Genomic DNA, 26,347 nt, shown 5'->3' on the forward strand with positions numbered 1-26,347 from the left:
TCACTCAGAACCCTGAATTCAATGTTCCAGTTTCACAACCATATATCGAGGAGCTACACCGATGTTGGGCGGACCCCAAATCATTGACCCATCTATCGCAGGACTGCAGAGCCCTTAGCTCTATGTGTGATTCGATGCAGTATGGTCTGAACCATATGCCCGCCGTTGACAGCATTATTGCGAACCTGGTTGTGGCTCCAGCTGATGCTGCTCGGCCGGATGTCCGCTGCCCACGTCCTCAGTGTAGAGTCACTGATGACCTCCTCACCAAAAGCTATGACATAGCTGCTCGCATCGGTCACCTAGGCAACTCACTGTCCCATTTAGCCCTTGCCCTCTCAAAGTCTTTGAGGGAGGCAGAGGTTGATGATAGTACGCAAAGTCTTAGTGATGCCTCACTCCAAACCTTTGCTTATATGTCCAGAGAGCTTGGCAGACTGATGTCAACGCTTACCATAACTAGACGTCAGGTGTGGCTTGCGCAGTCCCCCCTGTCCAAATCCTGCAGAGGCACACTCCATTCGCTGCCGCTTCTTCCAGGCCAAGTATTTGGACCTGCGGCCCAACAAACTTTGGAGCGTGCTGTTGAGGCTAGTTTGTTGACCTACACCGGTCTTCCAGACCTCAGCCAGTCAGACGTGCTGCAGCTTTTCACTCTACATCCGGCTTCCGCCGACTCCCAGAGCTGCACGTGCTGTTGCAGTTGAGGGCCAGCTCTCCCATCGGCCTGCCTTTCGGGAGCCTACGGGCAGACCGCCAATGTTTGGCCCCCAGCCGTTTTTCACGAAATCAACTCAGCCACTGGGAGGCTCAAGTTCAAGACCCATGGGTCATTTCAACCTTGTTCGAAGGTTACAGAATTCAGTTCAGATGTCGTCCTCCAAAGTGCAATAGGGTGAGGATGACTGCTGTTTCCGACTCGGTGCAGTCTGTTGCCCTACAACGGGAGATTTTGGAACTCCTGGAGAAGGGGGCCATAGAGCCAGTTCACAGTTCAGACCAGCTCAGGGGGTTCTATTCAATTTACTTCCTGGTTCCAAAGAAGGATGGCGGCTTTCGTCCTATCCTCGATCTCCGATGTCTGAATCGTTATATCAAAGTGCTGCAGTTTCACATGCTCCGCACAGTAGACGTCCTTCAAACTATCACACCAGGAGACTGGTTCACAAGTGTCGACTTAAAAGACGCCTATTTCCATGTGCCAGTGGCGCCTCATCACAGGCCTAACTCGTCCTTTTTACCCAAGAGAATTTCAACTTTTCATGTTAACCAGCCAGTTTCCTTGGCTGTGTATGTCCTGCATTCTGATCCAGGATTATCTGTTTCAGGTTCCCTGTGTACTGTCCGAATGTTGAAGCAGTACATTAGTGCGACTGCCGGGATCCGGAAAACGGATGCCCTGTTTGTGTGTTACGGTGATCACAAAAGAGGCTGTGCTGTCTCAAAGCAGCGACTCTCGCATTGGGTCGTGGTTGCCATTTTACAAGTATACAGGTCCAGAGGTCTTCAGCCTCCTAAGGTTATGTGCCATTCCACCAGAGGGGTGTCCACCTCCTGGGCTGCACTGAGAGGTGTCCCTTTGAGTGATATTTGTGCTGCTGCTACATGGGCTTCGTCCTGTACCTTCGCCCGCTATTACAGACTGAATGTGGCTGTTCTTCCTGCGGTGACTTCGGCGGTGTTGTCTGCCTCCACTCCCCACTGCTGATGCGAGGTGAGTGTGACTCTTTGTGACCTTCTTGGTATTAAGTCAGCCAGGTGCTAAAGCACCGCCCTCTGGCGGTCAGGAGGAATGAAATAGAACGAGAGTTACGAATGTAACTACGGTTCTATGAATTCCGGATGACCGCCAGAGTTGCATGTCACTCAGAGTTTTGCGAGTTCATTCCGAAAAGAAGCGAGCACTGGGTGCATCTGGTATATAAAGACAACCAGTGACGTCACCCAGGTCACATCCAATGGCGTGACTTTGTTGGTATATATTCTCAACCTCTGTGCTGCGCACATGTAGTTATCCAGGTGCTAAAGCACCGCCCTCTGGCGGTCATCCGGAATTCATAGAAACGTAGTTACATTCGTAACTCTCGTTATATTTCCAGTATCTAAACATATTAGGTAAAATATCATATATGGATAAATACATGATAGAATGAAGTACCTGTAAATAAAAAAATAAACAAAAACTATTTGTTTATCTTGAAAATATATCAAGCAGTTGAATTTTGGACAGAAATGACTTTCCCATTTGAAAAATTCACAGTTTTCCAAGTTGAATAATTTCCAAGTCAGAATATTCACCACAAAAATATTCACTGGTAAAATACATTAGAATATGTACTTTTACTAAATGATGCAATAGTGGCTATATCCAGTATTTTTTCCGCACAGGGTAGAATTGAATCCGCATGAGTAAGTTTCCGTCCAAAATGTCCACTCCGACTTTTCCATCTGTTGCTCTAACAAGAAATACATCTTTGTGAATCAGATACACTTTTAATAAAGTGCATCTATGTTTGTCACCTTAGGGCAAAATATATCTGAACTATCTTCTGAAACTTGGTATTGAGAAGCATGTGAACATCATTCCGTCCAAAAGGGTCCACTCCGAAATACAGGTTTAAGTCCTCGGTATGTTAACACTGTAAATATTTCTGCTAAGGAAAGGTAATAAAAACTATCCACTCACTTCATAATATACATATTATGCACTTGGAAAATTACTGGCTGTTAATTTTGAATAAGACCCACAAGGAATGTGTCTAAAATATTTTGTCCACTCCAAAATCATTTGTTACAAATCTTAAAGTATCCTGTATCATTAATCTTTCATGATTTTATTGATTTATTTCTCTAATATATCAAGACACTTGTGACATATATTTTTGAACTATTTCTGAAAGTCTTGACATTGTTTTAATTTTTTGCAGCCTATTGACTTAATATAATTATGGGTCAGAGCTGAACCGACAAGCACTAATATAATGACTGGTAGAATATATTGGCAAATTTGCTTTGTAAATTATCTAATAACATGATTTGAAAATAATATCCACTGAATAAAGTGGTTTTACCACTTTTAGTCAGTTTGACAGTGGTAATTGTCTTGTATTTTTAGCTTTTTGGACATGTATACTTTGAAAGACCAGAACTTAATAGAAAATCAAGTCACAGCCAAAATTTTAAAGGTTTCTGCAACTATAAACTAATTACTAAAAACAGCAAATTGAATACATCAATTTTTGACCTCTTTGGGACTGAATGCTCTATGATATTGTGAAAATGCCCTTATAACAATGACAATATTGAAAATTTAAACAATGTAAAATTCTCCAAAGTTTTTCACAATGAAATTTTTCCAAAGTCTCCAGGGGAGATTTCTGTCCTCCCTGAGTTTGACACCTGCGTTACCATTTGATAGGTGTACCGTCCCAGTCAAACTCCACACCTGCCACTGTCCACGGAGCGGGTCACCCTAGCTGGGCCAGGCGCTTGACACCAGAAGCGGGGTTCGACTCCCTGCCTCACCAGCTGTAAACTGAAATCCATAAACTACCTAAACTGAATATATATATATATATGATGAATGATATTCATGTTTTGTGAGACCCGCATTCATGTTTCAGGAGATATTTTTCACATTTTGCAATTAATGGTTTGCTGATAATTCATGATTTGCAGCTGATTCATGTTTTGGGGGTTAACATCCATCCTTATAGAGAAGAGAAAAAAATGTCCACCTGTGTTTTTACACAATTTCCTTTTATGAAAGACAAAAACAAAACGAATTAGTGTTTTCAATAGCTGAAAAGGCTCTTCTTCCTTTTTTGTTGAGATTGGAAGCATTTCTTCCTATGTTGTCAGTAAAAAAAAAAAAAAAAAAAGACCTTTCTGCAGCAACGTCTGACACAGACTGAACACCATCAGTCTTCTGAGAGTAGAGGAGGAGGAGGAGACATACCCATGTGACATTCTGCAGCCTCTAAGAATGGCTGCAAGTCACATTTCATCGAGTCAAAGAGTCTGTTATAAGGCTCTGATGTTTACAATTTCAGGAAGTGCTTAAATTAAAGCCAAGTGTCCACATATTCACATCAGTTTCCAGGAGGGCTCCAGAAAAATATTGGGAAGCAAACGTCACCAGAAACCGCAAAAAGGGGTGGAGCTGAAGTTGACAGTGGCCTTGCCACTGGTGACACCTATTAACGGGATGGAATATTTCACTGCCTGCTTACTGTGCTGTGGCTGTGAGCTTTAGGATAACAGATTAAGTACAGATCTGCATCAGTGTTTGGTACAAATCAAAGGATTTAAGGATTTAAACAAGTTTTTAACATCCCAGTTAGTAAGACAACATAACAGTACTCTTGATTGTAAGTCTCTCCACACACATGCACTAATAATTAGTGGTTGCTCATGTATTTTATTCCTCTCACTCTGAGTGCTAGCAGGTGCATTTCAGGACAATGATGACTGACAGATGGAGGGAAACGAACCTGCTCCATCCGAAAACAAAGCTTCTGAGCTTTCATTCGAAAGTGATGGCTCGGATTTACAGACAGGAGATGAAACACTTCACCCCGAAACTCTCAACTTTTTCAGAGTGTTGGATTTTGGAACCTATTTGTGGTGACGCGTTGTTTGTGTGGATGCTGGTTTACTGAAGCTGTGGACATGAATGTGGGACATTTCCATGATGCTGTTTTTAACAGACTGCCTGGACACAGAGGTGGATTTGTTACATTAGAAAAAGTCAGAATATACAGTTTCCAGGAGTTAATGGATGTTATTCTATGTGGTACAATCGTGAGAGAGGCAGAGCTGCAGCCAGCGATCTTGAGTGTGCGTGCTTCTTTGATCGTGGGGAGTTCGCAATTGGAAATAAATCCACAACACGATGGTGAGTCTGGCATGTTCAGGATTTTACACCTTTTGTGTTTTTTTTCCCTTCAATGGAGCAGGCAATTTATTATTTTTTTACTTTGAGAGAGTCTGTGAATTTGGATCTGGAATGTGTGTGTGCTGCTCAGCACACACTGTTTTAATTCACTCCTCGCAGCTGTTTTACTGCCGCTGTGAACATGAATGAGTGTCTCCACAATATTTTTTTCCTGAGCAGCCCATACAGATGTAACTGTTTTAGATTTTATTGATAACAACATTATAATTAATCGTGCACAAACCTGAGCCTCGACCAGAGATTGTTGTTGACAGACTGCATTTATGTTGAATTGCCACAGATGCACTAAACCTTCTCAGAGATGCAACCTTTACCGTGACTAGATCAAAATGAACACTTAAAAATAAGTCATCATAACACGACATCACACTCATGTCAACTTTTGAATTAATCTGTGCCTCAGTTCTTAACATTAGCAGCTGCATTCCATTGATGCGCACACTGGGACACTTATAATAATCACGTCACCTGATGGAAACACACGAGTAATTTGTTTTCGGAAGTCTCCATAGCTGTTTGTTGTAAATGCCGTATAATCTGAAACTGGTCACAAGAATGAACAAAGTAATCCCGGTGGATCATTGGATGGTCACTAATAAATCTTAATACAGATTTTGGTGCAACATGTCCTTTAAGGCAAAATAAGGTGGAGACAGTTAAGAAAAGAGCAAATTGTTCTCCTGGTGAACAGATTATATTTCACTCACTAGACATCATGTTTAAAAAAAAAAAGATATTGCTTCACATTCCACTTTAGTTATGCAGAAAACGAGAGTTACGAATGTAACTACGGTTCTATGAATTCCGGATGACCGCCAGAGGGCGGTGCTTTAGCACCTGGATAACTACATGTGCGCAGCACAGAGGTCGAGAATATATACCAACAAAGTCACGCCATTGAATGTGACCTGGGTGACGTCACTGGTTGTCTTTATATACCAGACGCACCCAGCGCTCGCTTCTTTTCGGAATGAATTCGCAAGACTCTGAGTGACAAGCAACTCTGGCGGTCATCCGGAATTCATAGAACCGTAGTTACATTCGTAACTCTCATTCTATTTCATTCCTCCTGACCGCCAGAGGGCGGTGCTTTAGCACCTGGCTGACTTAATACCAACAAGGCCACGAAGAGTCACACTCACCTCGCATATGCAGTGGGGAGTGGAGGGAGACAAAACTGCCAAAGTCACCGCAGGAGGAGCAGCCACATTCAGTCTGTAATAGCGGGCGAAGATACAGGACGAAGCCCACGTAGCAGCAGCACAAATATCACTCAAAGGTACACCTCTCAGTGCAGCCCAGGAGGTGGACACCCATCTGGTGGAATGGCACGTAACCTTAGCAGGCTGAAGACCTCTGGACCTGTATACTTGTAAAATGGCATCCACGACCCAATGCGAGAGTCGCTGCTTTGAGACAGCACAGCCACTTTTGTGATCACCGTAACACACAAACAGGGCATCCGTTTTCCGGATCCCGGCAGTCGCACTAATGTACTGCTTCAACATTCGGACAGGACACAGGGAACCTGAAACAGATAATCCTGGATCAGAATGCGGGACATACACAGCCAAGGAAACTGGCTTGTTAACATGAAAAGTTGAAATTCTCTTGGGTAAAAAGGACAGATTAGGCCACAGCGTAACCCCAGATCCGTCAGAATTCCATCGCAAACAGTCCCCAGCGACTGATAGGGCATGGAGCTCTCCCACCCGCTTAGCCGAAGACAGTGCAAGTAGAAAGGCAGTATTCACTGACACCCATTTAAGATCAGCACTTTCAACTGTATCGAAAGGGGATAAGCTTAAAACCTCCAGGACTAGAGGAAGGTCCCATGAAGGTACGCGTGCAAGCCTTGGAGGCCGCAAACGTAGAGAACCTTTCAAAAAACGACACACTAAGAGGTGTGAACCCACTGACCGGCCATCAACGTAGACGTGCTGGGCAGAGATTGCAGCAACATAAACCTTCAAGGTAGCGACAGAAAGTCGTTTCTCCAGCAGTTCTTGTAAATATTTGAGGAAAATAGGCACAGGGCAACGCTCTGTGTCTAACTTTTGTTTCTCACACCACAGCGAAAACAGCTTCCATCTGTTGTCATACAAAGCCCTGGTAGAAGCAGCACGTGAATTAAGGATAGTCTGAACAACAGCCTGGTCACAAGAACTTAACAAGGAGTCTGGCCCCTCAACGGCCACAGATACAGTTGAAGGCATTCTGGGCGAGGGTGCCAAATCCTACCCTGTAGCTGTGACAACAAATCCTTCCTCTCCCAAGCCCAAGGTTCCCCCTGGTAAATCATGGGAAACCAAATCCTCCCAGGCCAAAATGGAACAACCAGCAGCACCCTGTGGCTGCTCTGATCTATCCTGTGCAGCGTCAACATCAGCAGCGGGAGAGGAGGGAAGGCATAAAGGAGGCAATCCGGCCACGGGTGAGCCAATGCATCCTGCCCCAGTGGGCTGTCTGGTTCCAAGAGGGAGTACCACCGTGGGCAATGTGTCGAGGTGCTTGAAGCGAAAAGGTCCACTTCCGCTGCACCATATTTCTGCCAGATCCAAGAGCTTGCAGTGGGGCTAGTGCTGCAGCCATACATCTGGTAAATGTACGAGGGGCGAGAGAGAGGCCGAAAGGAAGCACCCTGAACTGGTATGCCTGACCTTCGAAAGCAAAGCGGAGAAACTGCCTGTGATGAGGCGCCACTGGCACATGGAAATAGGCATCTTTTAAGTCGACACTTGTGAACCAGTCTCCTGGTGTGATAGTTTGAAGGACGTCTACTGTGCGGAGCATGTGAAACTGCAGCACTTTGATATAACGATTCAGACGTCGGAGATCGAGGATAAGACGAAAGCCGCCATCCTTCTTTGGAACAAGGAAGTAAATTGAACAGAACCCCCTGAGCTGGTCTGAACTGTGAACTGGCTCTATGGCCCCCTTCTCCAGAAGTTCCAAAATTTCCCATTGTAGGGCGGCAGACTGCACCAAGTCGGAAACAACAGTCATCCTCACCACATTGAACTTTGGAGGACGACATCTGAACTGAATTCTGTAGCCTTCGAACAAGGTTGAAATGACCCATGGGTCTTGAACTTGAGCCTCCCAGTGGCTGAGCTGATTTCGTGAAAAACGGCTGGGGGCCAAACATTGGCAGTCAGACCCGGCCACCTCTGCCTCGCATCCCTGAGGACCTCTGGGCGCGATTACTGGAAGCTCTGTGAAACCGTTCAGTTCTCGGGGGTCTGCCCGTAGGCTCCCGAAAGGCAGGCCGCTGGGAGAGCTGGCCCTCAACTGCAAAAGCACATGCAGCTCTGGGAGTCGGCGGAAGCCTGGATGTAGAGTGAAAAGCTGTAGCACGTCTGACTGGCTGAGGTCTGGAAGACCGGTGTAGGTCAACAAACTGTTGCCGAGATTTACTAGCCTCAACAGCACGCTCCAAAGTTTGTTGGGCCGCAGGTTCAAATACTTGGCCTGGAAGAAGCGGCAGCGAACGGAGTGTGCCTCTGCAGGATTCGGACAGGGGGGACTGCGCAAGCCACACCTGACGTCTAGTGATGGTAAGGGTTGACATCAGTCTGCCAAGCTCTCTGGACATATAAGCAAAGGTTTGGAGTGAGGCATCACTAAGACTTTGTGTAGCATCATCAACCTCTGCCTCCCTCAAAGACTTTGAGAGGGCAAGGGCTAAATGGGACAGTGAGTTGCCTAGGCGAGGCAGTGACCCTACACTAAGGACGTAGGCAGTGGGCATCCGGCTGAGCAGCATCAGCTGGAGCCACAACCAGGTTCGCAATAATGCTGTCAACGGCGGGCATACGGTTCAGACCATACTGCACTGAATCACACATAGAGCTAAGGGCTCTGCAGTCCTGTGATAGATGGGTCAATGATTTGGGGTCTGCCCAACATCGGTGGAGCTCCTCGATATATGGTTGTGAAACTGGAACGTTGAACTCAGGCTTCTGAGTGACTTTGAAAAAGGCACTTGAAGCGGTGGTTTCTGCAGGGGGATTGTCGACCCCAAGCCTGGATAAAGCCAACTGAACAGCTTGCTTGACAAAGGATAGTCCAGGTCCGGTTTGCGGCAGGGACTCTGCCTTAGAGGTGTGAGAGCCCACTAATGAATGGCTTGGAGAAAGACCCCTCTCATCCTCATCCTCCACACAGTTTATATCACTTGTCATGTACAAGGAATCAGTCGCAGCAATAGACACGACATCTTCCTCCTGCTGAGTAACTACATTGGTCTGATCAGCCTCAATAGGGACAACAGGAACTGTCACTGCATCCCTAGGCTGTAGATTCAGAAGCAATGACTTAATTTGAGCAAACTCAGAAGTCAACGTTTCGACCTTTTCAGCCAAAGCATGGTCATGAGTAACCTTCTTAGCAGAAGGGGCTCCTGCATGTGGGCGTTTACGGCGCTTTGGTTCCTTCCTCGGGCTGGAGGCCAAAGTCGCACTAGATATTCCACTTTCCAATGCCGCAAGTCTAGTAGATCTCTCTGCCAGTGGCATGCTGGCACAATTAAGGCAGGCATCGCCAGTCAGGGCTTCCCTCAGGTGTCCAATCCCAAGACACGAGGGGCAAACATATGTCCATCATCTGGGCTCAAGGGAGCCAAACAGGTACTACAGCCATGCAACAAAGGCCCTCTCAACATTGTGGACTGTGTGCAGATGGCTAACCCAAGCCCTGATGGTTACAAATGGAAAGACAAAGCGTGAAGCACTCACAGCCGTCGACTTGACACGAGGCACGGAGCGTGAAGCACTCACAGCCGTCGACTTGACACGAGGCACGGAGCGTGAAACACTCACAGCCGTCAACTTGACACGAGGCACGGAGCGTGAAGCACTCACAGCCATCGACTTGACACGAGGCACGGAGCGTGAAGCACTCACAGCCGTCGACTTGACACGAGGCACGGAGCGTGAAGCACTCACAGCCGTCGACTTGACAAGAAGCACAGAGCATGAAGCACTCACAGCCGTCGACAGTGTAAAAGCTAATACAAGGCCCGGAGCGTGAAACATTCACAGCCACAGTAATAACACGATGCACACAGCCGAAAAACTCACAGCCCAAGTGCTAAGTCACTTAGAGCAACGACGACAACACTAGCTGCTAGCGGAGCTGTTAAACTTAGCAAATGGCGGCAGTGCAGACGAAGTACTTCAAGGAGTGGAAAACACTCACGGCAAGCCCAACACAGTACACTATACTGGTTCTGATACACACACTACCACGTAGTTAACGGGGTTAGTGACACAACTAAACAAATAGCCAGCTTTCATCGAAACAACACAGCTAATGTGCACAGAGGAAAATATCCAGCAGGGCAGCGGCAAAGGCGCGCACCCGGTGTTTAGGAAGGTGTACTCACGACAGGCGTCAGTCAAAGAATACAAAAAACGGTGAAGCCGTGTCTCGCAGCCTCTGGAGGACGTGTGCAGTGCACGTAGCTCCAACCGAAGGTGGGTTGCGAGGGTACAAGCGAGAGCGGCAATCGCAGCTAAATGCGTTCTCAACCTCTTAAGAATGCGAGAATGTAGAAAAGAAGCGAGCGCTGGGTGCGTCTGGTATATAAAGACAATCAGTGACGTCACCCAGGTCACATTCAATGGCATGACTTTGTTGGTATATATTCTCGACCTCTGTGCTGCGCATATGTAGTTATTCAGATGCTAAAGCACCACCCTCTGGCGGTCAGGAGGAATGAAAGAGAAGCTAAATTAATTAAACTTATTTTTATATGGCTCCTCAAGTAAACATAGTTCAGAACTATAGCAATTTAATATTTTGTATTGGCCTTGATTTTGCGTCAGGACGGTGTCAGCGCGAAACCTGCCTTTTGGCAGCCCAATTGACGAAAATCCATCATAGCGACAGAGAAGTTTAATTCCTCTAATAGAAATATGACAACAACAACCAAAAAAAACAGTTGGACGCATCCACCGATTCATCGACCCGAGTTCAAGTTTCACTTAATTTATCCTTATAAAGAAAATTTAGAGTGCAACAGGATGTCCAAAACCCATGTACAACAGAGCACCACCAGACACCCACAACAACTGTACAGACAGCACAAGACACACAACAATAAAAACAATAAAAACACTCCCCCAAAACCAATGGCAGAAGCAAATAGACAATAAACACTGGTCAAAAAAAAAAAAATTCCTGCATGGACTTTGAGAACTGATTTATGGTCATTTTGGGGCTCTGGGTCCGAATCTGAGCTCAGATTTCCTTTATCACATCAAGTTTTGTTGCAATCTGCATATTCCTTATTGATAGATTACACAAATATTACTTATTTAGTCATGAGTTTGACGCCACTAATCGCACAAAAACAGCTTCAAAAGTATAGTTTTAAACAAGGTTCGCCGTCATGATTTTGGCCTGATTGTTGTGGGGGCCGCCAGAAGAGGAGGTACTGCTGGCCCACCACCAGAGGGCGCCTTGTCTGGAGTGCGGGCTCCAGGCACCAGAGGGCGCAGCCGCCTCACAGGAGCAGCCAGGGTGACAGCTGTCACGCATCACCTGCAACAGCTGTTACCAATCACCTGATCAGCAGGGGTACATCAGCAGGACAACGTCTCCACCTCTTTGCCGAGATATCGTTCTACCTGGAAGGTAACGTTCTCAGCTGACCGTGAGATCTTTTCAGTAACCTTTTGTGACTTTTGTGCATTATATAGCAGACTCTTTCCAACGAGAGGTGGAGGTAGTTTTCCTGCCGTGTGGATTGCTGGGTGTAAACGCACCCACATTTAATTGTTTTTTTTTGTTCCTCGCCAGCAGTACCAGGTCCGACACGCGGAGGCAGTGGCCACCTGGGAGTTCGGGACTTGGCGGCTCCAGTATTCCCGGGGTCTGGTGGCGGAGGAAATCGTGTGGTTCCGGTTCTGCTTTGGACAGACGTCTTCTATCTTCGAGCCTGCCCACACGACACCTTCTGTGATTTGACTTGTTGTCTATTGTTGTAATCTGTTGTGTTTGTTGTGCCCATTCACAACAGTAAAGTGTTGTTATTTGACTTCCTCCATTGTCCGTTCATTTGCGCCCCCTGTTGTGGGTCCGTGTACCTACACTTTCCCAACACTGATCTGGGCATTGAGCCCATTTTTTCCCCCCCTTGCTGTTCTCTTTCTGCTCCATTTTTGAGTTATTAGTTGTTTGTTTTCATCCTGGTTTATTCTCTGTTCTAGTTTTGCTGTTCTCATTTCGGTTGGTTTCTGTTGTACTTTTATATCGGGTTTTGCTTTCTGGTTATTAGTCTGTTCCTGTTTAGTTTTGCTTTAGTACTGATTTCCTGATCAGTTCTCATGTAGTTTCTTTTGTTCTCATGGTCATGTTTGATTTCAGTTCCTGTTATAGTAGTTTTATATTCTGTGTTAGCTCTGTTCTTAGTTTGCCCTCACATCCATCTTATTGATTCTGTTCACTCTGTGTTTTCTTTCACTCTCACTCTTGACACCTGCTCACGCATCTCTGTATCCTACATCACTTCACTTTGTGCACTCTCTTCCTCCCCATCTTGCACAGTGTCTAATCTTTGTTCACTAGCCACGCCCCCTTTTTAGATTGTTCCTCATGTGCACCTTGTTAACTCCTGTCCTACTTAACCACCTCCCTGCCACCACTTCCCCATCAGTTTGTTGTCTTGTACACATTCCAGCTCTTGTTCTCAGTCCTGATTTTTGCCTTGCCGTGTATCGTATCTTTGCTGTTTTCCTCGACCACGCCTCTTGCCTCATCCCAGATGTCTGTGTTTGCTCGTGCCTCTGACCCCTGCTCAACCATGACTGTGTTTTTGCCTGATCCTGATTGTACCTCTGCTCCGCTGCTTGATCACATGTGTACCAAACCACAGCCTGGAATAAAGACCATGTTTTCTCCTACACCTAAGCCTAGTCTGGGAGTTTGCATTGCGGGTCCAGCTGCTATGGTTGCTGGGCAGCTGCCCGTTCTGACATTCGCCAAATGTGAACAAGAGTCGTAATATCGTTTATGGCTCTGAAGAGGTGTGTGACACGGCAGCTTTTCCTTCAATGCTCAATACGAGAAATATGTTTTCATATCTCAAAAATGTGATGCGACTGGCAAAAAAATAACACCACATTCAGATTCAGCACCCCCAAACTACCCAAAATCCATTGAAAAACTCCATGTGAGAAAAACTATGTTGACCAGTGTTATAGTTCCAGGACAGATCTATGGATGTTTTGAGTTGCAGTGTCAGAAAATGCCATAAATTGATGGAATTACTTGTAACAGTGAATGATCAATTACTACAAGTCAAGTTTAATTGGGGAACTTTGGGATATATTTAAGGGCCTACCTTTAGAATCAGTGACTTCTTATGTTTAAGAAAGATGTTAACAATGCAGCCATTGTGACAACAACGGAACAGCAGGATACAAGCAATAAGAAGTTAAATTAAAATACTAGAACAACTGAACACACATAGAAATACACAGATCAGATCTGTGTACAGTGTGCTGTTTAACAGAGCCAAGCGGATTGATGATGTTAACTCACCTGATATCTGTTCTAGGCAGCAGATCCATGATATCTTGTCCTCCTCCATCTTCTTCCTGCTCCTCACCTTCATACCCTTCCTCCTCTGTCACTGTCTTCTTGGTGAATTTGATGGGAGCTGGTGGGGACTGGCCTTGCATCTGTGGTAGAGACACACAGAGATATAATGTCAGATATTCTGCACTGAAACCATAAAAAAAGCACTTGAAATAGATTGACCTGCCCGAACTTTCCAAGATGCAGCAGTGCTATGAATTCTGGGCTACAGTTATGGGTGAGGACTCAGCATGTGGGTGAACAGCAGAGGTCAGTGTTGCCTGGTTGCATTCCCACCTGCATCACAACTGTATTCTCCCTAGATCCTTGGTGCACGTCCTGTATACGCCTGAACGTTTGTATTCACACAGCAACAAGTTACCTTTGAAAGGTGAAGATGGACCAGTTGTCTATCTGGTTAGCTGCCATTCAGGACCAAGGCAGTTCCACAGTGTGATGAACACAGTGGTTGTGAGGGATCCTGGTTGCCATTTCGATCCAGAGCAGGATTTTAGGCAGCGAGTCGTCCAGCCATCATTTGGACAGTTTGGTCAGTTTTCAAAAAAGACGGTTGAAAAATAGGCGTCTAAAATTAGGACTGGGTTCGATAGCTGGAGCCGTCTGTGTGTGTGTGGGGGGGGGGGGGGGGGGGGGGGGCATGAGCCGCTTCAGTCACTACAGAGAGACAGCACGTGCAGGGCAGAGGGAGAAGGTCTGACGGTACGGCCTGTTCACACCGTGTACATGTGTCGTGAGAGTTATACCGAATTTATGAGATGAAATAAATGGTCAAAATTTCTTTAGAAATGAGAATATAGGAATGAACGGAATAAATAAATAAAAAATCACGCACACGTGTTTAAAAAAAACCTGATGTGGAGAAACTCTGCAGTGATGTTCAGATGCACAAATCACATAAAGCAGCTGAGAACTCTGAACTTTAACAAGCTGTTATTTTCCAAAGATATTTCTTTTAGATACTGGGAATGTTCAAGCACAAAATATGACTGAAGAGGACAAAAACAGAGAATGAACACGAGTCAGAATAAAAGTACAAGTTGCTGATTTTTATGTTATTCTTCAAAATTTATTAGGCTGCAGCTGCATGTTTTATTTATTTCAAAGTAAGTTACCTCTTATTTTATTCTTCTTTTCAAAAAAACATGGGTGTCAAATCAGCCTGCATTCTTCAGTTTTCCCTGCACATCTGTGTATTTTTTCCTTCTTTAAAAGAGTTTGGTGTTTGCGTTTGTTCTACAAAGTTTGAAAAAAAACCAATAAAACAATAAAAAATTATAGCAGTTCTGTAATTTCAGAAATGCAACAGAAAACAACTACAAATCAGAAAAAGTTGGGACTACATGTAAAATGAAGATAAAAATAAAAATGTTGCACTATTCCCAGTTTCTCCACTCACACCCATAGAAGCCAAACATTCTTCCAGAGTTGTATCTTGGTGGCTTCCCTCACTTGTCTTCTCCCAGCATGGACTTTTATTTTTTGAGAACTGATTACCTGACACAGATTTACCATAAAGTACCACAGTTTGTATTTCTGAATGATTGATGTAAATGAAGTCTAAGAAATATTCAGTCACTTGAAAATGTTCATGTATTCATCCCCTGACATTTCTCAAGAAAACTGGCTGTAAAAATTATTAATTAATTCTTACATTTAGAATAAACTGCCCTGTTCCAACCTTTTTTTTCGTGGAAAATGCTGCAGGCCTTAAATGTAGGAATGTATATATAATAACAAACAAAATAAAGCTGACCACACAAAACATGAAATATGTTGGTTTCATACAGTCTGCAGTAAATAGAAGTCAAAGTAAACGTTAGGATCACTGTGGGTACACCACCACCACATTTTTTATATCCTCCAAACTTTTATGATTTGGTATTGTAACAAAACAAAAAGAACAATTAAAATAAATTAAATTAATCCAGGTTTTGAGTATATTTCTTATTGTTACATGGGCAACAAGGTACCAGTAGATTCTCACAACTCCAACAAGACCAAGCATTCATGATATGCACACTCTTAAGGCTATGAAATTGGGCTATTAGTAAAAAAAAGTAGAAAAGGGGGTGTTCACAATAATAGTAGTGTGGCATTCAGTCAGTGAGTTCGTCAATTTTGTGGAACAAACAGGTGTGAATCAGGTGTCCTCTATTTAAGGATGAAGCCAGCACCTGTTGAACATGCTTTTCTCTTTGAAAGCCTAAGGAAAATGGGACGTTCAAGACATTGTTCAGAAGAACAGCGTAGTTTGATTAAAATGTTGATTGGAGAGGAGAAAACTTATACGCAGGTGCAAAAAATTATAGGCTGTTCATCTACAATGATCTCCAATGCTTTAAAATGGACAAAAAAACAGACGCGTGGAAGAAAATGGAAAACAACCATCAAAATGGATAGAAGAATAACCAGAATGGCAAAGGCTCACCCATTGATCAGCTCCAGGATGATCAAAGACAGTCTGGAGTTACCTGTAAGTGCTGTGACAGTTAGAAGATGCCTGTGTGAAGCTAATTTATTTGCAAATGGATGGCATGGCCTAAAGAGAAATGGAGGAATATTTTGTGGACTGATGAGAGTAAAACTGTTCTTTTTGGGTCCAAGGGCCGCAGACACTTTGTGAGACGACCCCCAAACTTTGAATTCAAGCCATAGTTCACAGTGAATACAGTGAAGCATGGTGGTGCAAGCATCATGATATGGGCATGTTTCTCCTACTATGGTGTTCTGCCTATATATCGCATACCAGGTATCATGGATCAGTTTGGATACGTATGTCAAAATACTTGGAAGAGGTCATGTTGCCTTATGCTGAAAAGGACATGCCCTTGAAATGGGTGTTTCAACAAGACAATGACCCCAAGCACACTAGTAAACGGGCAAAATCTTGGTTCAAAACCAACAAAATTAATGCCTCGCAGATGTGAAGAAATCATGAAAAACTGTGGTTATACAACTAAATACTAGTTTAGTGATTCACAGGATTGCTAAAAAAGCAGTTTGAACATAATAGTTTTGAGTTTGTAGCATCAATAGCAGATGCTACTATTATTGTGAACACCCCATTTTTTCTACTTTTTTTTTTTTTTTTACTAATAGCCCAATTTCATAGCCTTAAGAGTGTGCATATCATGAATGCTTGGTCTTGTTGGATTTGTGAGAATCTACTGGTACCTTGTTTCTCATGTAACAATAAGAAATATACTCAAAACCTGGATTAATCTTTTTAGTCACATAGCACTACTATTATTCTGAACATTCTGTGTGTGTGTGTATATATATATATATATATATATATCCCGGATCCCCCCTGTGGGGTGGGTGTGCACAACATTGGACTGCACCTAAAATTTTGGACACACAGATTTTTTTTTTTTTTGGACACCCAAAAGTTCAATTTCTGCCTAAAACTTTGATCCAGAGTGGCTCTGTGATGAATGTGGCGACACGCTCACACTCCCAGACTTGATGTGATTCCCAAAATACTGATGTACACAACTACACACATCCTGCACCACCATCACCTTCTTTTCTACAATTTCCCAACTTTGTCACACTACACAAGAAGACCTCTCTCAGCTTTCTCCAAATACACAAACAAAGGCAGCTCAGACCTCTCTGCATTACACAAACCTATTCTGAAAACAAAAGGGCTGCTTTCCAATACACATGCACTTCATGAAATAGTTAGATATTGGCACTACCACCCCATTTTGCTTTAAAAATGAAGGCACTTCAGTGAGTGGTGACATGTCTTGCAGAAGTCCAACTTGGAGATAAACAGCGTGATCAGATTATCCTGGCTCAGTGTGAACATAAAAGGTGTGTTGGTGCTGTACTTTAAAAATTTACTTTAGAAACTGTACTACCTTCTCAAACTCTGCATCAATCTGTGCCAGGAGAGCGGGCTTCTCGTCTTCAAAGAACATGCGTAAAGGAGCTCCCATGTAGAGGTACATGACACCCAGCAGCGCGATGGCTGCTGTCCGTACAGCGGGATTGGTCGCTCCCAGAGCCGTCTTTACATTGTTGATGAAACCTTTGACATTGATCCTGAAGAAAGAAGAGATCAAAGATCAGCCAACTGCTTTCAGGTCATTTTATTCTTGTTTTTCACATTATTTCACATTATTTTTGACACATTATCTTCCTTAGACCATAATATTTGTAATATTTAGAATTTTTCCAATACAAAAATTTCCTAAACTCTTTGAATTTCAAACCTTTAATAATTCATTAATACATGCACATGTAAATTCTTTCTTGACCTCTGCATGCAGGTATCTCTCTGAGCAATCTCTCTGAGTATCTCTCTGATGTGCAAATGGGTGTCCCGCTGTCCGGCTGGGTGGCACGCATTATGCCGCTTCATATGGGATATATATTTTGCGGTGGACGAGGCCTGTGCTGTTGGCACTTGGCCGATGTAACTATCTCATGGCGCTCACAGGATGATAGGGATTTTATCACATGCTGCAGCCTGGCTGTTGTTCACCCTGTGCTGTGAGACGCATCTCAAGCCACTCCAAAGGCAATTTTCTATTTTATTTATATTGTAATGGCTTGGCAATTCCGTTGGAATGTCATTCCTCCTAAAAAGTTCAATGATATACATGTTGCTGTGACATGCCATTCAGCTACGCTGTGTCGCTGTGCACCGAGTCTCTGAAACGCATTGACTCACCATGGGGCATCTCCTCATGGTGTTGCAGCTATGATCATCCCAATATTTCACATATATTTCAATTTCAATTCATTTTCATGTATATAAATAACAACAAAGTTGCCTCAAGGTGCTTCACACAAGTAAGGCCTAACCTTACCAACCCCTAGAGCAAGCACTGGTGACAACAGCAAGGATAAACTCCCTCTGATGATTTGAGGAAGAAACCTCAAGCAGACCAGACTCAAAGGGGTGACGCTCTGCTTGGGCCATGGTATCGAAACAATAGACAACACAGGAAATTATACAGATTTTGGGAGTCCATGCTGGTGCACAAGACCGGGGGGGCAGCAGAAGAAAAAAAGAATATATTATCTAACCTGTGGGAGGGAATGACAACGTATCTGTAATATAAGGTTTATTATGGATATGATACCCTGTTCAGACATGCATGCTGCTCCATGGCTCTGAGACGCATTGACTCGCATGGTGGTTTCAGTTTGACTGTGCAATGTTCACGTCTAGTTCACAAGATGAATGCATGCCACAGATACTGCATATAATATTTCTTTTACACACCTCAAACGGGATCCTGTGGAGATGCACGTACAGCTCATCCATTGCACAATCGGGACATTCCGGCAGGATTTGACGTGCCTGACCACGGCGAATGTCTCACGAGCATGATCAGACTGTTTTGAGCGCTCTTTTAACACCATGAGAATATTTACAATGCAGTCAGACTGTGGTCAGGCTGCACTTAGACCACCATTCAAGCTTTTTCCATCTCGAATGCACCTCGAGAGTTGGGTGCATGTGTTCTACATTTGGACTGACCATGCGAATGAGCCCGACTGTTTGGAATGCACTCAGATGGCTGTCAGAGGTTTTCGAATGCGCCTCAACTTTGCCCAAATGGAGGTCAAATTTTCATTTGGACAGCATTTGGGCTCATTCAGCCTCTAGTGTTACAGGGGTATTAAAGAAGTTGTGCATCCTCCATGTAAATACACGGACATGACTAATCTATGGATAACACTGCAACAAATGCCTGTAAGTTGCCCAAAGAATGGTGTACCAAGTCCCTTTAATGTGTCCCAGATTTGGCAATGAGACCAATAAAACAATATTTAATAGCTGTAATCCTGTACATTTTTGTCACCATTCGTAACAACAATAAAAATAGCTTCTGTGAAACTCCATTTCATGTCTTGATTCATGTGCTTTGCACAAATGACAGCTGTGCTTGGGAAGAAAGCCAGAAAAACAGCAGACTTTTCTATCAGGAAGTGTTGCCAGGGAGATTACAGAATGCTATTAAAACACAACGTTCCATTCATTCATCAAAAACATTAAAGGGTACTGCTTCAGTTATCATGAAAAAAAAAAAAAAAACAACTCAATATTTTTCAAACATTTAGAAACAGTAAAACACACACAAAGCAGCTGAACTTCTGGCCGAGGGCACAGATTACTATCGTTGTGAGGCGCATTGCCAGGTCTGCACTTTATAAACCAGCCTGTTAGGAGGCAAACCCGATAAAGCAGCTTCATCCTGTTTTAGCATTTTTTTGGATGGTGGGCGATCATAGTACAACAGCGCCCTGTGGAATAAACTGCGAGAGCCGCTACTCGTACGTGTTTTGGACAAATCACTAAAAAAATTCACGCCCTCCATGCCGACAGCGGAGGTGGGAGCTCATGCTTAGGCATGTGAGATGTACACGCTATTGAGCATGCACACTGAGAATCTAACAAAGGTCTACAAGTCTTTTCAGCATCTCAGGCGTGGGGGGCTGATGGGAAGGCATCGGGACAAACAAATGCACGTGCACAACAACAGATGCGTAATCAATGTAATATCGCTCACTACTGCATGCGGTAAATGGCATTTCTCGTCAAAAGTAAGCATAATAAATGTTTCCCAGTACATAGGACTGTGTTGTTATGGAAGCGTATTGCATTCACTAGATTAAAAAAAAAAAACTGACCGTTGATCTCATAATTACAAGAAAAGTTCAGGTGTCTAAATACTTTTATGTATATACTTCCGTACTTCCAGTTCCTCAGTAAAGACGCGGGCTGAGCTCAGTCGATGATAACACACTACAATTAAACACAAAGTGTAGATTTTCCCCTGAAGTGCTCCTGGATGAATGTCCAGGGAGGAGCACGGGGCGTCTTTCAGCTTTCACTCACACAGCCCCACCGACCACTGAGGGGCACAGAGGGGCTCACTCCCACCCGGGCGCATGCCAGTCTGTGGGCCCTGTGCCCCGCCTCGCTGGAGGAGTTTCATTCATCCACAAACAGTTTAGGGGGAAATCCACACTTTGAGCACGCCACAGTGTGGATCACAGTGCAGTGTCAGAGGTTACAAATTGGCCGATTTTCGATTATGATTCAGGAATTCTCATGCTTGTCTTTACCGAGGGACTGGAAATACGGAAGCACATTGTACGGAAGTGATTTTACACACACACACACACACACACACACACACACACACACACACACACACACACACACACACACACACACACACACACACACACACACACACACACACACAATAAATAAAGAAAATAAAAAATAGCCTGATCTCGTAATTACAAGATCCTGATGTCGTAATTATGTGATCTCTTCTCGTAATTACGAGATCAGTGGTCAATTTTTTTTATCCAGTGAATGCAATACGCTTCCGTAACTGACAGCTGTGCACATGGCTTTGCTTGTCCTGATAGCCGCTGACCGAAATCGCGTGCCGCTCATGCGTACTTGTGATGCTGAAACGGCTTATTAATCAAACAGTGCCAAGCGATTCTACTTTGTGTGCACTCAGTAGTTTCCAGTGATCTATGTAGCAGATGTGGCCTTCTTGTGTGATTTTTCTCTCTCACTCCAAAACAGGAGACCACACACTGTTGCCCTGCTTGTCCTTCACTGCAGTGTGCTGAGCAGATAGGAGCACACACACAGTTAACGTATACGCTGTGGTCTGTAGTTATTACGCCAATACAACATGATCACACTGTATCATGTAGCGTACGGTGAGATCACGACCACGACATGCCAAAATATCAAAATATCCCCATTTGCAAAGGAGGGGGAAAAAAGTAAAAACAAAATCTATGGCTTCCAGGTTTACACTTGGATTGTTCCATTCTTCCAGCAGATCTCCAGGAACATGGAGCTGATGCTGACTGAGACACTTCATGTTAGGTTTTCCTTCAACATGTTTCCAGTTTAAAGTTTTGGATTTTGAGTAGACAGACACAGTAATGTCTTCTTCACTTCACTTTATATCATGATAAGAGTGAATTACCCAGCAAAACCAAACTCCTTCATGGCATCGGCCAACCAGTTTAGAGTCTCTGCCTGGTTCTTGGGGTTCTTCTGAGCAAACGCCATTGACACAACCTGACAAACCACACAGAGACATGTTAACTGTACAGTTAAAGTCTGTGATCATCCAATGCAAATAAGGGATAATTTCTTTACTGCAGTATGAAAGCAAACTCTGGGTCATTTCAAACTGGGCACCATTTAAATATGTTTTTGGGTTAAACTTTTCACCTGAGACAAATCATTAAGAACTGATCCAGTATACATTTAGAATGCTCACAGTGTCAAGTTGGGCTTTGCGATCACAGGATGCAGGACTTCTCTGTGTTCCCAGGGTGAAGAAGTCGTCAGCAGGTCAAAGAGCTTTTTCTCATCATGCACCCACCCTGTAGAACGGTCTACCTGCGACCATGAGGCAGTCGGAGTCCATGGACATTTTTTTAAGTCAAGACTTAAAACCCATTTTTGTTCTCTTTCTTATGAATAGTCTTTATTTTTTATCTGTTTTGTTCTTTTACTTCTGTTTGTATTTTAATTTTTATTCATTTTTAATTATTTATTTAATTCTTATGTTGAATTGTTCTGTGTGAGGCGCCTTCAGACGGCTTTTGTTGTGATTTGGCACATTATAAGCTAATTAAATAAAATAAAATTAATTAAATTAAAGTAAGTCTTGAAGAGCTCTACAATCTAAGAAAAGTTTTGATCATTCATCAATCAGGGCCTAGGCTTCTGTTTCCAACAGGAAGGGGCCCCTAGTGAATGAACGACTTGTACAAACTTTGTCAATATCCCCAAACCAGAAGCCTGAGGTAAACTGCTGCCTGTGTAATCAGTCTTTTCAAAAGATTTCTTTACGTTTATGGAGGTAAACATGAAGGTGGGTCACCATGCAGGGATTCTCTACAAGCTACCAGACACATCTAACAACATTTTGGCTAAATTATTGGTGAGAAGAAACAGTTTATTTTTTTAATTTTTAACTTGTCACTTAGGCTTACATTGTATCACTGTTTAGTCTATGGTGGTGTTTGGGTTCTAACTCAATACTGAAACACATTATTGTCCATTTTTTCCCCAAGTCAAATGTTTAACCCAAAATCATCTTTACAAAGGGCTTAGATTGAAAAATCCCAGGGTTATCCGCTTTAAGTATTTTTCCAACTTAAACAAGTTAACTTTGGATCACAAACGAGTTAAACACCTGTTCTGCAGTCCAAGGTAATGAGCAGGCCTCTCCAATGGCAGTTAGTCCTTCTTTAGCATTTCCACCACACTTGATGTCTCCAACCTTGTCCACCAAGCCATCCAAAACCACTGAGGCTGAAGTCTTAGAAAATTGTCCTCTCTGGGCTATAAGGGCAACAATGTGCAGCTTCATCTGCATCACCTGCACAGGAACATGAACACATCAGCAAAAAGACTGATTCTATCCACAGTGAGACCAGTTAAACGGGTTGTACAGTACACCTGTATAGAAACATATCATAGCATATAACTACATTACATATAATTAAATATAGGTATTTCAAATAATAAATGATATGTATGCATAATAAGTTAGGTGCATTATCCTGCAAAAACACGCAACTCCAGAGCTAAAAGATGCACTCAGCAGAGGGACCAGTGTTTAAAATAGTAAAGTACAGGGATTCTTTTTTTGTTTTGTTTTATTTTTTGGCAAATTTTATGAACCACTACAACTCTGTGCATTAAAGCTGGGAGCAAGAAATTTGACCCAGTCCTTGGTAGCAGTGAAGCTCACGTCACTGGGTCATCAATATTTGTGGTCACCAGATGCCTGGGAAGACCTTATGAGTCAAAAGGTCCATGGACAAAGCTGATTTGTGATCCTGTTTGTGTACTTCAGACCGGCAATCAACACCATCACCCCCAACATTCTCCACAAAAAAAAAAAAACTCTCCAACCTCTCTGTGCCAGCTACCACCTGTCAGTGGATCTCCATCTTCCTGACGGACAGGATACAGCAGGCGAGACTGGGGAGCATCACATGCAGCACATGGACAATCAGCACTGGCGTCCGTCAGGGGTGTGTGCTCTTCCCACTGCTCTTTTCCCTTTACACAAATGACTGCACCTCAGGGAACCCCTCTGTTAAACTCCCGAAGTTTGCAGACGACACCACCATCATTTGACTCATCCAGGATGGTGATGAGGCTGCATAGACAGGAGGTGGAACAGTTGAGCCTCTGGTGTGGACAGAACAACTTAGAGCAGAACCCGCTCAAGACTGTGGAGACGATAGTGGACTTCAGGAGAAACTCCCCATCACCCCCCCATCCTCAACAACACTGTGCCTACTGTGGAAACTTTCCGGTTCCTGGGATCAACCATCTCCAGATATCTGAAGTGGACCTCACACGTAGACTCCATCAGGAAAAAGGCACAGCAGAGGATGTAATTCCTCAGACAGCTCAGGAAGTACAACCTGCCCCAAGAACTGCTCATCAACTTCTACACATCCATCATCCAGTCTGTCCTGTGCATCGCCATCCCTATTTGGTTTCCCTCTGCCTTCAAACATGACAGGCACAGACTGCAACCAATTGTCAGGTCTGCAGAAAAAAAAAAAACAACACTGAAGCCTGCTTGCCCTCCATCCAGGGTCTCATCTCTGCTTTTTGCAGATGATGTGGTCCTGTTGGCTTCCTCGGCCAGTGACCGCCAACACTCGAGTGTGAAGTAGCTGGGATGAGGATCAGCACTTCTAAATCTGAGGTCATGGTTCTCAGCAGGAAACCGATGGATTGCCTACTCCCAGTAGGGAATGAGATCTTGCCGTAAGTGAAGGAGTTCAAGTACCTCGGGGTCTTGTTGACAAGTGAGGGGACAATGGAGCATGAGACTGGCTAGAAAATTGGCGCAGCAGGGACGGTGCTGCATTTGCTGTACTGTGCTGGTCAATGTTCCTTCCTATTCTCGCCTATGGTCATGAGGGTTGAGTCATGACCGAAAGAACAAGATCGCAGGTACAAGCAGCTGAAATGACTTTCCTCATGTGGGTGGCTGGACTCTCCCTTAGAGATATGGTGAGAAGCTTGGTCATCCGTGGGGAGCTCGGAGTAGAGCCGCTGCTCCTTCGCATTGGTGCCAGCTGAGGTGGTTCGGGCATCTGGTAAGGATGCCCCCTGAGCGCGTCCCTAGGGAGGTATTCCAGGCACGTCCATCTGGGAGGAGACCCCGGGGAAGACCCAGGACTAGGTGGTGAGATTAGATCCCCACAATGGCCTCAGAACGCCTTGGTACCCACCAGACAGAGGTGGTTAATGTGGCCTGGGAAAGTGAAGTTTGGGGTCCCCTGCTGGAGCTGTTGCCCCCGCGACCTGATCCCGGATAAGCGGTTGATGAGTAAGTGAGCATTTGCACATTTTTACTGTGAATTATTTAGTGTCATGTCCGTACAGAGAGAGTGTAGCGCAAACCAGAGTCAAATTCCTTGTATAACTTGTACAGTAGATACTTGGCAAATAAAGGCTATTATGATTCTGAGGGAGGATGAAGGTCCCAGTCTTTATGGTCAGGGTGCTTCCTGTCCTACTGTATGGTTGTGAGATGTGGATATTAACCAGTGACCTGATCCCTGGATACTACTTATGTCAAACAAACAGTTACTAAGGAAGTCTCAGACACGGAGTATTGCTCGCACTGTGAGGGATATTCTGACCATGTGGTGTGTTTCTCTGGGCATGACGCAATGCATAGGGTCAATTCATTCATTCTTAAATTTTAAGAAACTGCTTATGCCTCCTTCCCTATGACCCTGAAGGGGAGGGGGCACTATGGCAAGGTTGAAACCTTACTCAGCAAGCATAATGGTAACAGTGGGTAAGGAAAAACTTTCTCAGGAATAATTTGATTACAAGAAGAACCCTCAAGCAGACCGGACTCAGTGAGGTGACCATTTGCTTCAGCCATACCAACAAATAAAACAAAAACTCAAAGTACTGTGAGAACATACAGTGACAGAAATGTTACAGCTAAGGAACAACATACAGTCCATCCCAGAAGGCTGGGACTCTGTTCCCAATCTGGACAGACACCATGTTGCTGTTCATCTTTGTAAGTTCAGTTTCCCAACTGTGACGTTTCTTCTGTTAATATTTGTTGTACAACAACTGTTGTTACACTGACACTTACCTGGAAGTTGGTCTCTTTCCACCCAGGTTTCTTTGCCAACATCCTGACCAAGGCTTGGCAGGGCATCTCTGTCTTGTCCATGGTCTCAACAGCCTAGAAGAAGATATGAATTGAAACAGACTTTACTGTAATGCCACTCAGAATATAAAGCAGACCTGGACATTGTACGGCCCCCGGGCCACATCCAGCCCTTTGGCTGTCAACGACTGGCCCGCGTGAGACTATTTAGAAATGCATGAAATAAAATGGTGTTGCTTTTATTTTGAATGTGCCCTTAATTCTCAGTTTACTTACGTACATACGTGTGTGTGTGTGTACAACTTTACTGTTTCAGGGACTAAAGCTCTCCATCACTGCGATGGATTTCCCTCAATAGGTATGGTCGGACATTTGGGTCCCTGATGCGCGCGCACATAGCAGCACGCATAGTAACCACCAGGCCGCTGAAAACAAACCGCTGTCGCACTCATTTCCTACTTTACGTCCATCGAGCTCCCAAAGCACCACAAAAGTCCAGACAGAAGGGATAAATGGCTGGCTGCTATCAACCGAGTAAACGAGGATGGTCATGGGAATAATGCCGTCGGATCGCTAGTTGGCATCATTTATGGTCAGAACT

General features: G+C 44.1%; 1 protein-coding gene across 3 annotated transcripts in view; it reads right to left on the reverse strand.

Moving 5' to 3' along the window:
- Nucleotides 1–26,347, reverse strand: part of ckap5 (cytoskeleton associated protein 5) — a 250,007-nt gene that overhangs the window by 132,804 nt on the left and 90,856 nt on the right. For all 3 annotated transcript variants that reach the window (XM_034175712.1, XM_034175711.1, XM_034175713.1), the window contains exons 16-20: nt 25,729–25,821; nt 22,774–22,959; nt 21,550–21,644; nt 17,431–17,614; nt 13,505–13,644 (exon numbers count right to left, since the gene is read on the reverse strand). In XM_034175712.1, coding sequence (XP_034031603.1) covers nt 13,505–13,644; nt 17,431–17,614; nt 21,550–21,644; nt 22,774–22,959; nt 25,729–25,821 — 698 coding nt within the window. The remainder of the gene's footprint in view (nt 1–13,504; nt 13,645–17,430; nt 17,615–21,549; nt 21,645–22,773; nt 22,960–25,728; nt 25,822–26,347) is intronic.

Source organism: Thalassophryne amazonica, chromosome 8 (assembly GCF_902500255.1).
Source record: "Thalassophryne amazonica chromosome 8, fThaAma1.1, whole genome shotgun sequence".
In the NCBI taxonomy this organism is placed as follows: Eukaryota; Metazoa; Chordata; class Actinopteri; order Batrachoidiformes; family Batrachoididae; genus Thalassophryne; species Thalassophryne amazonica.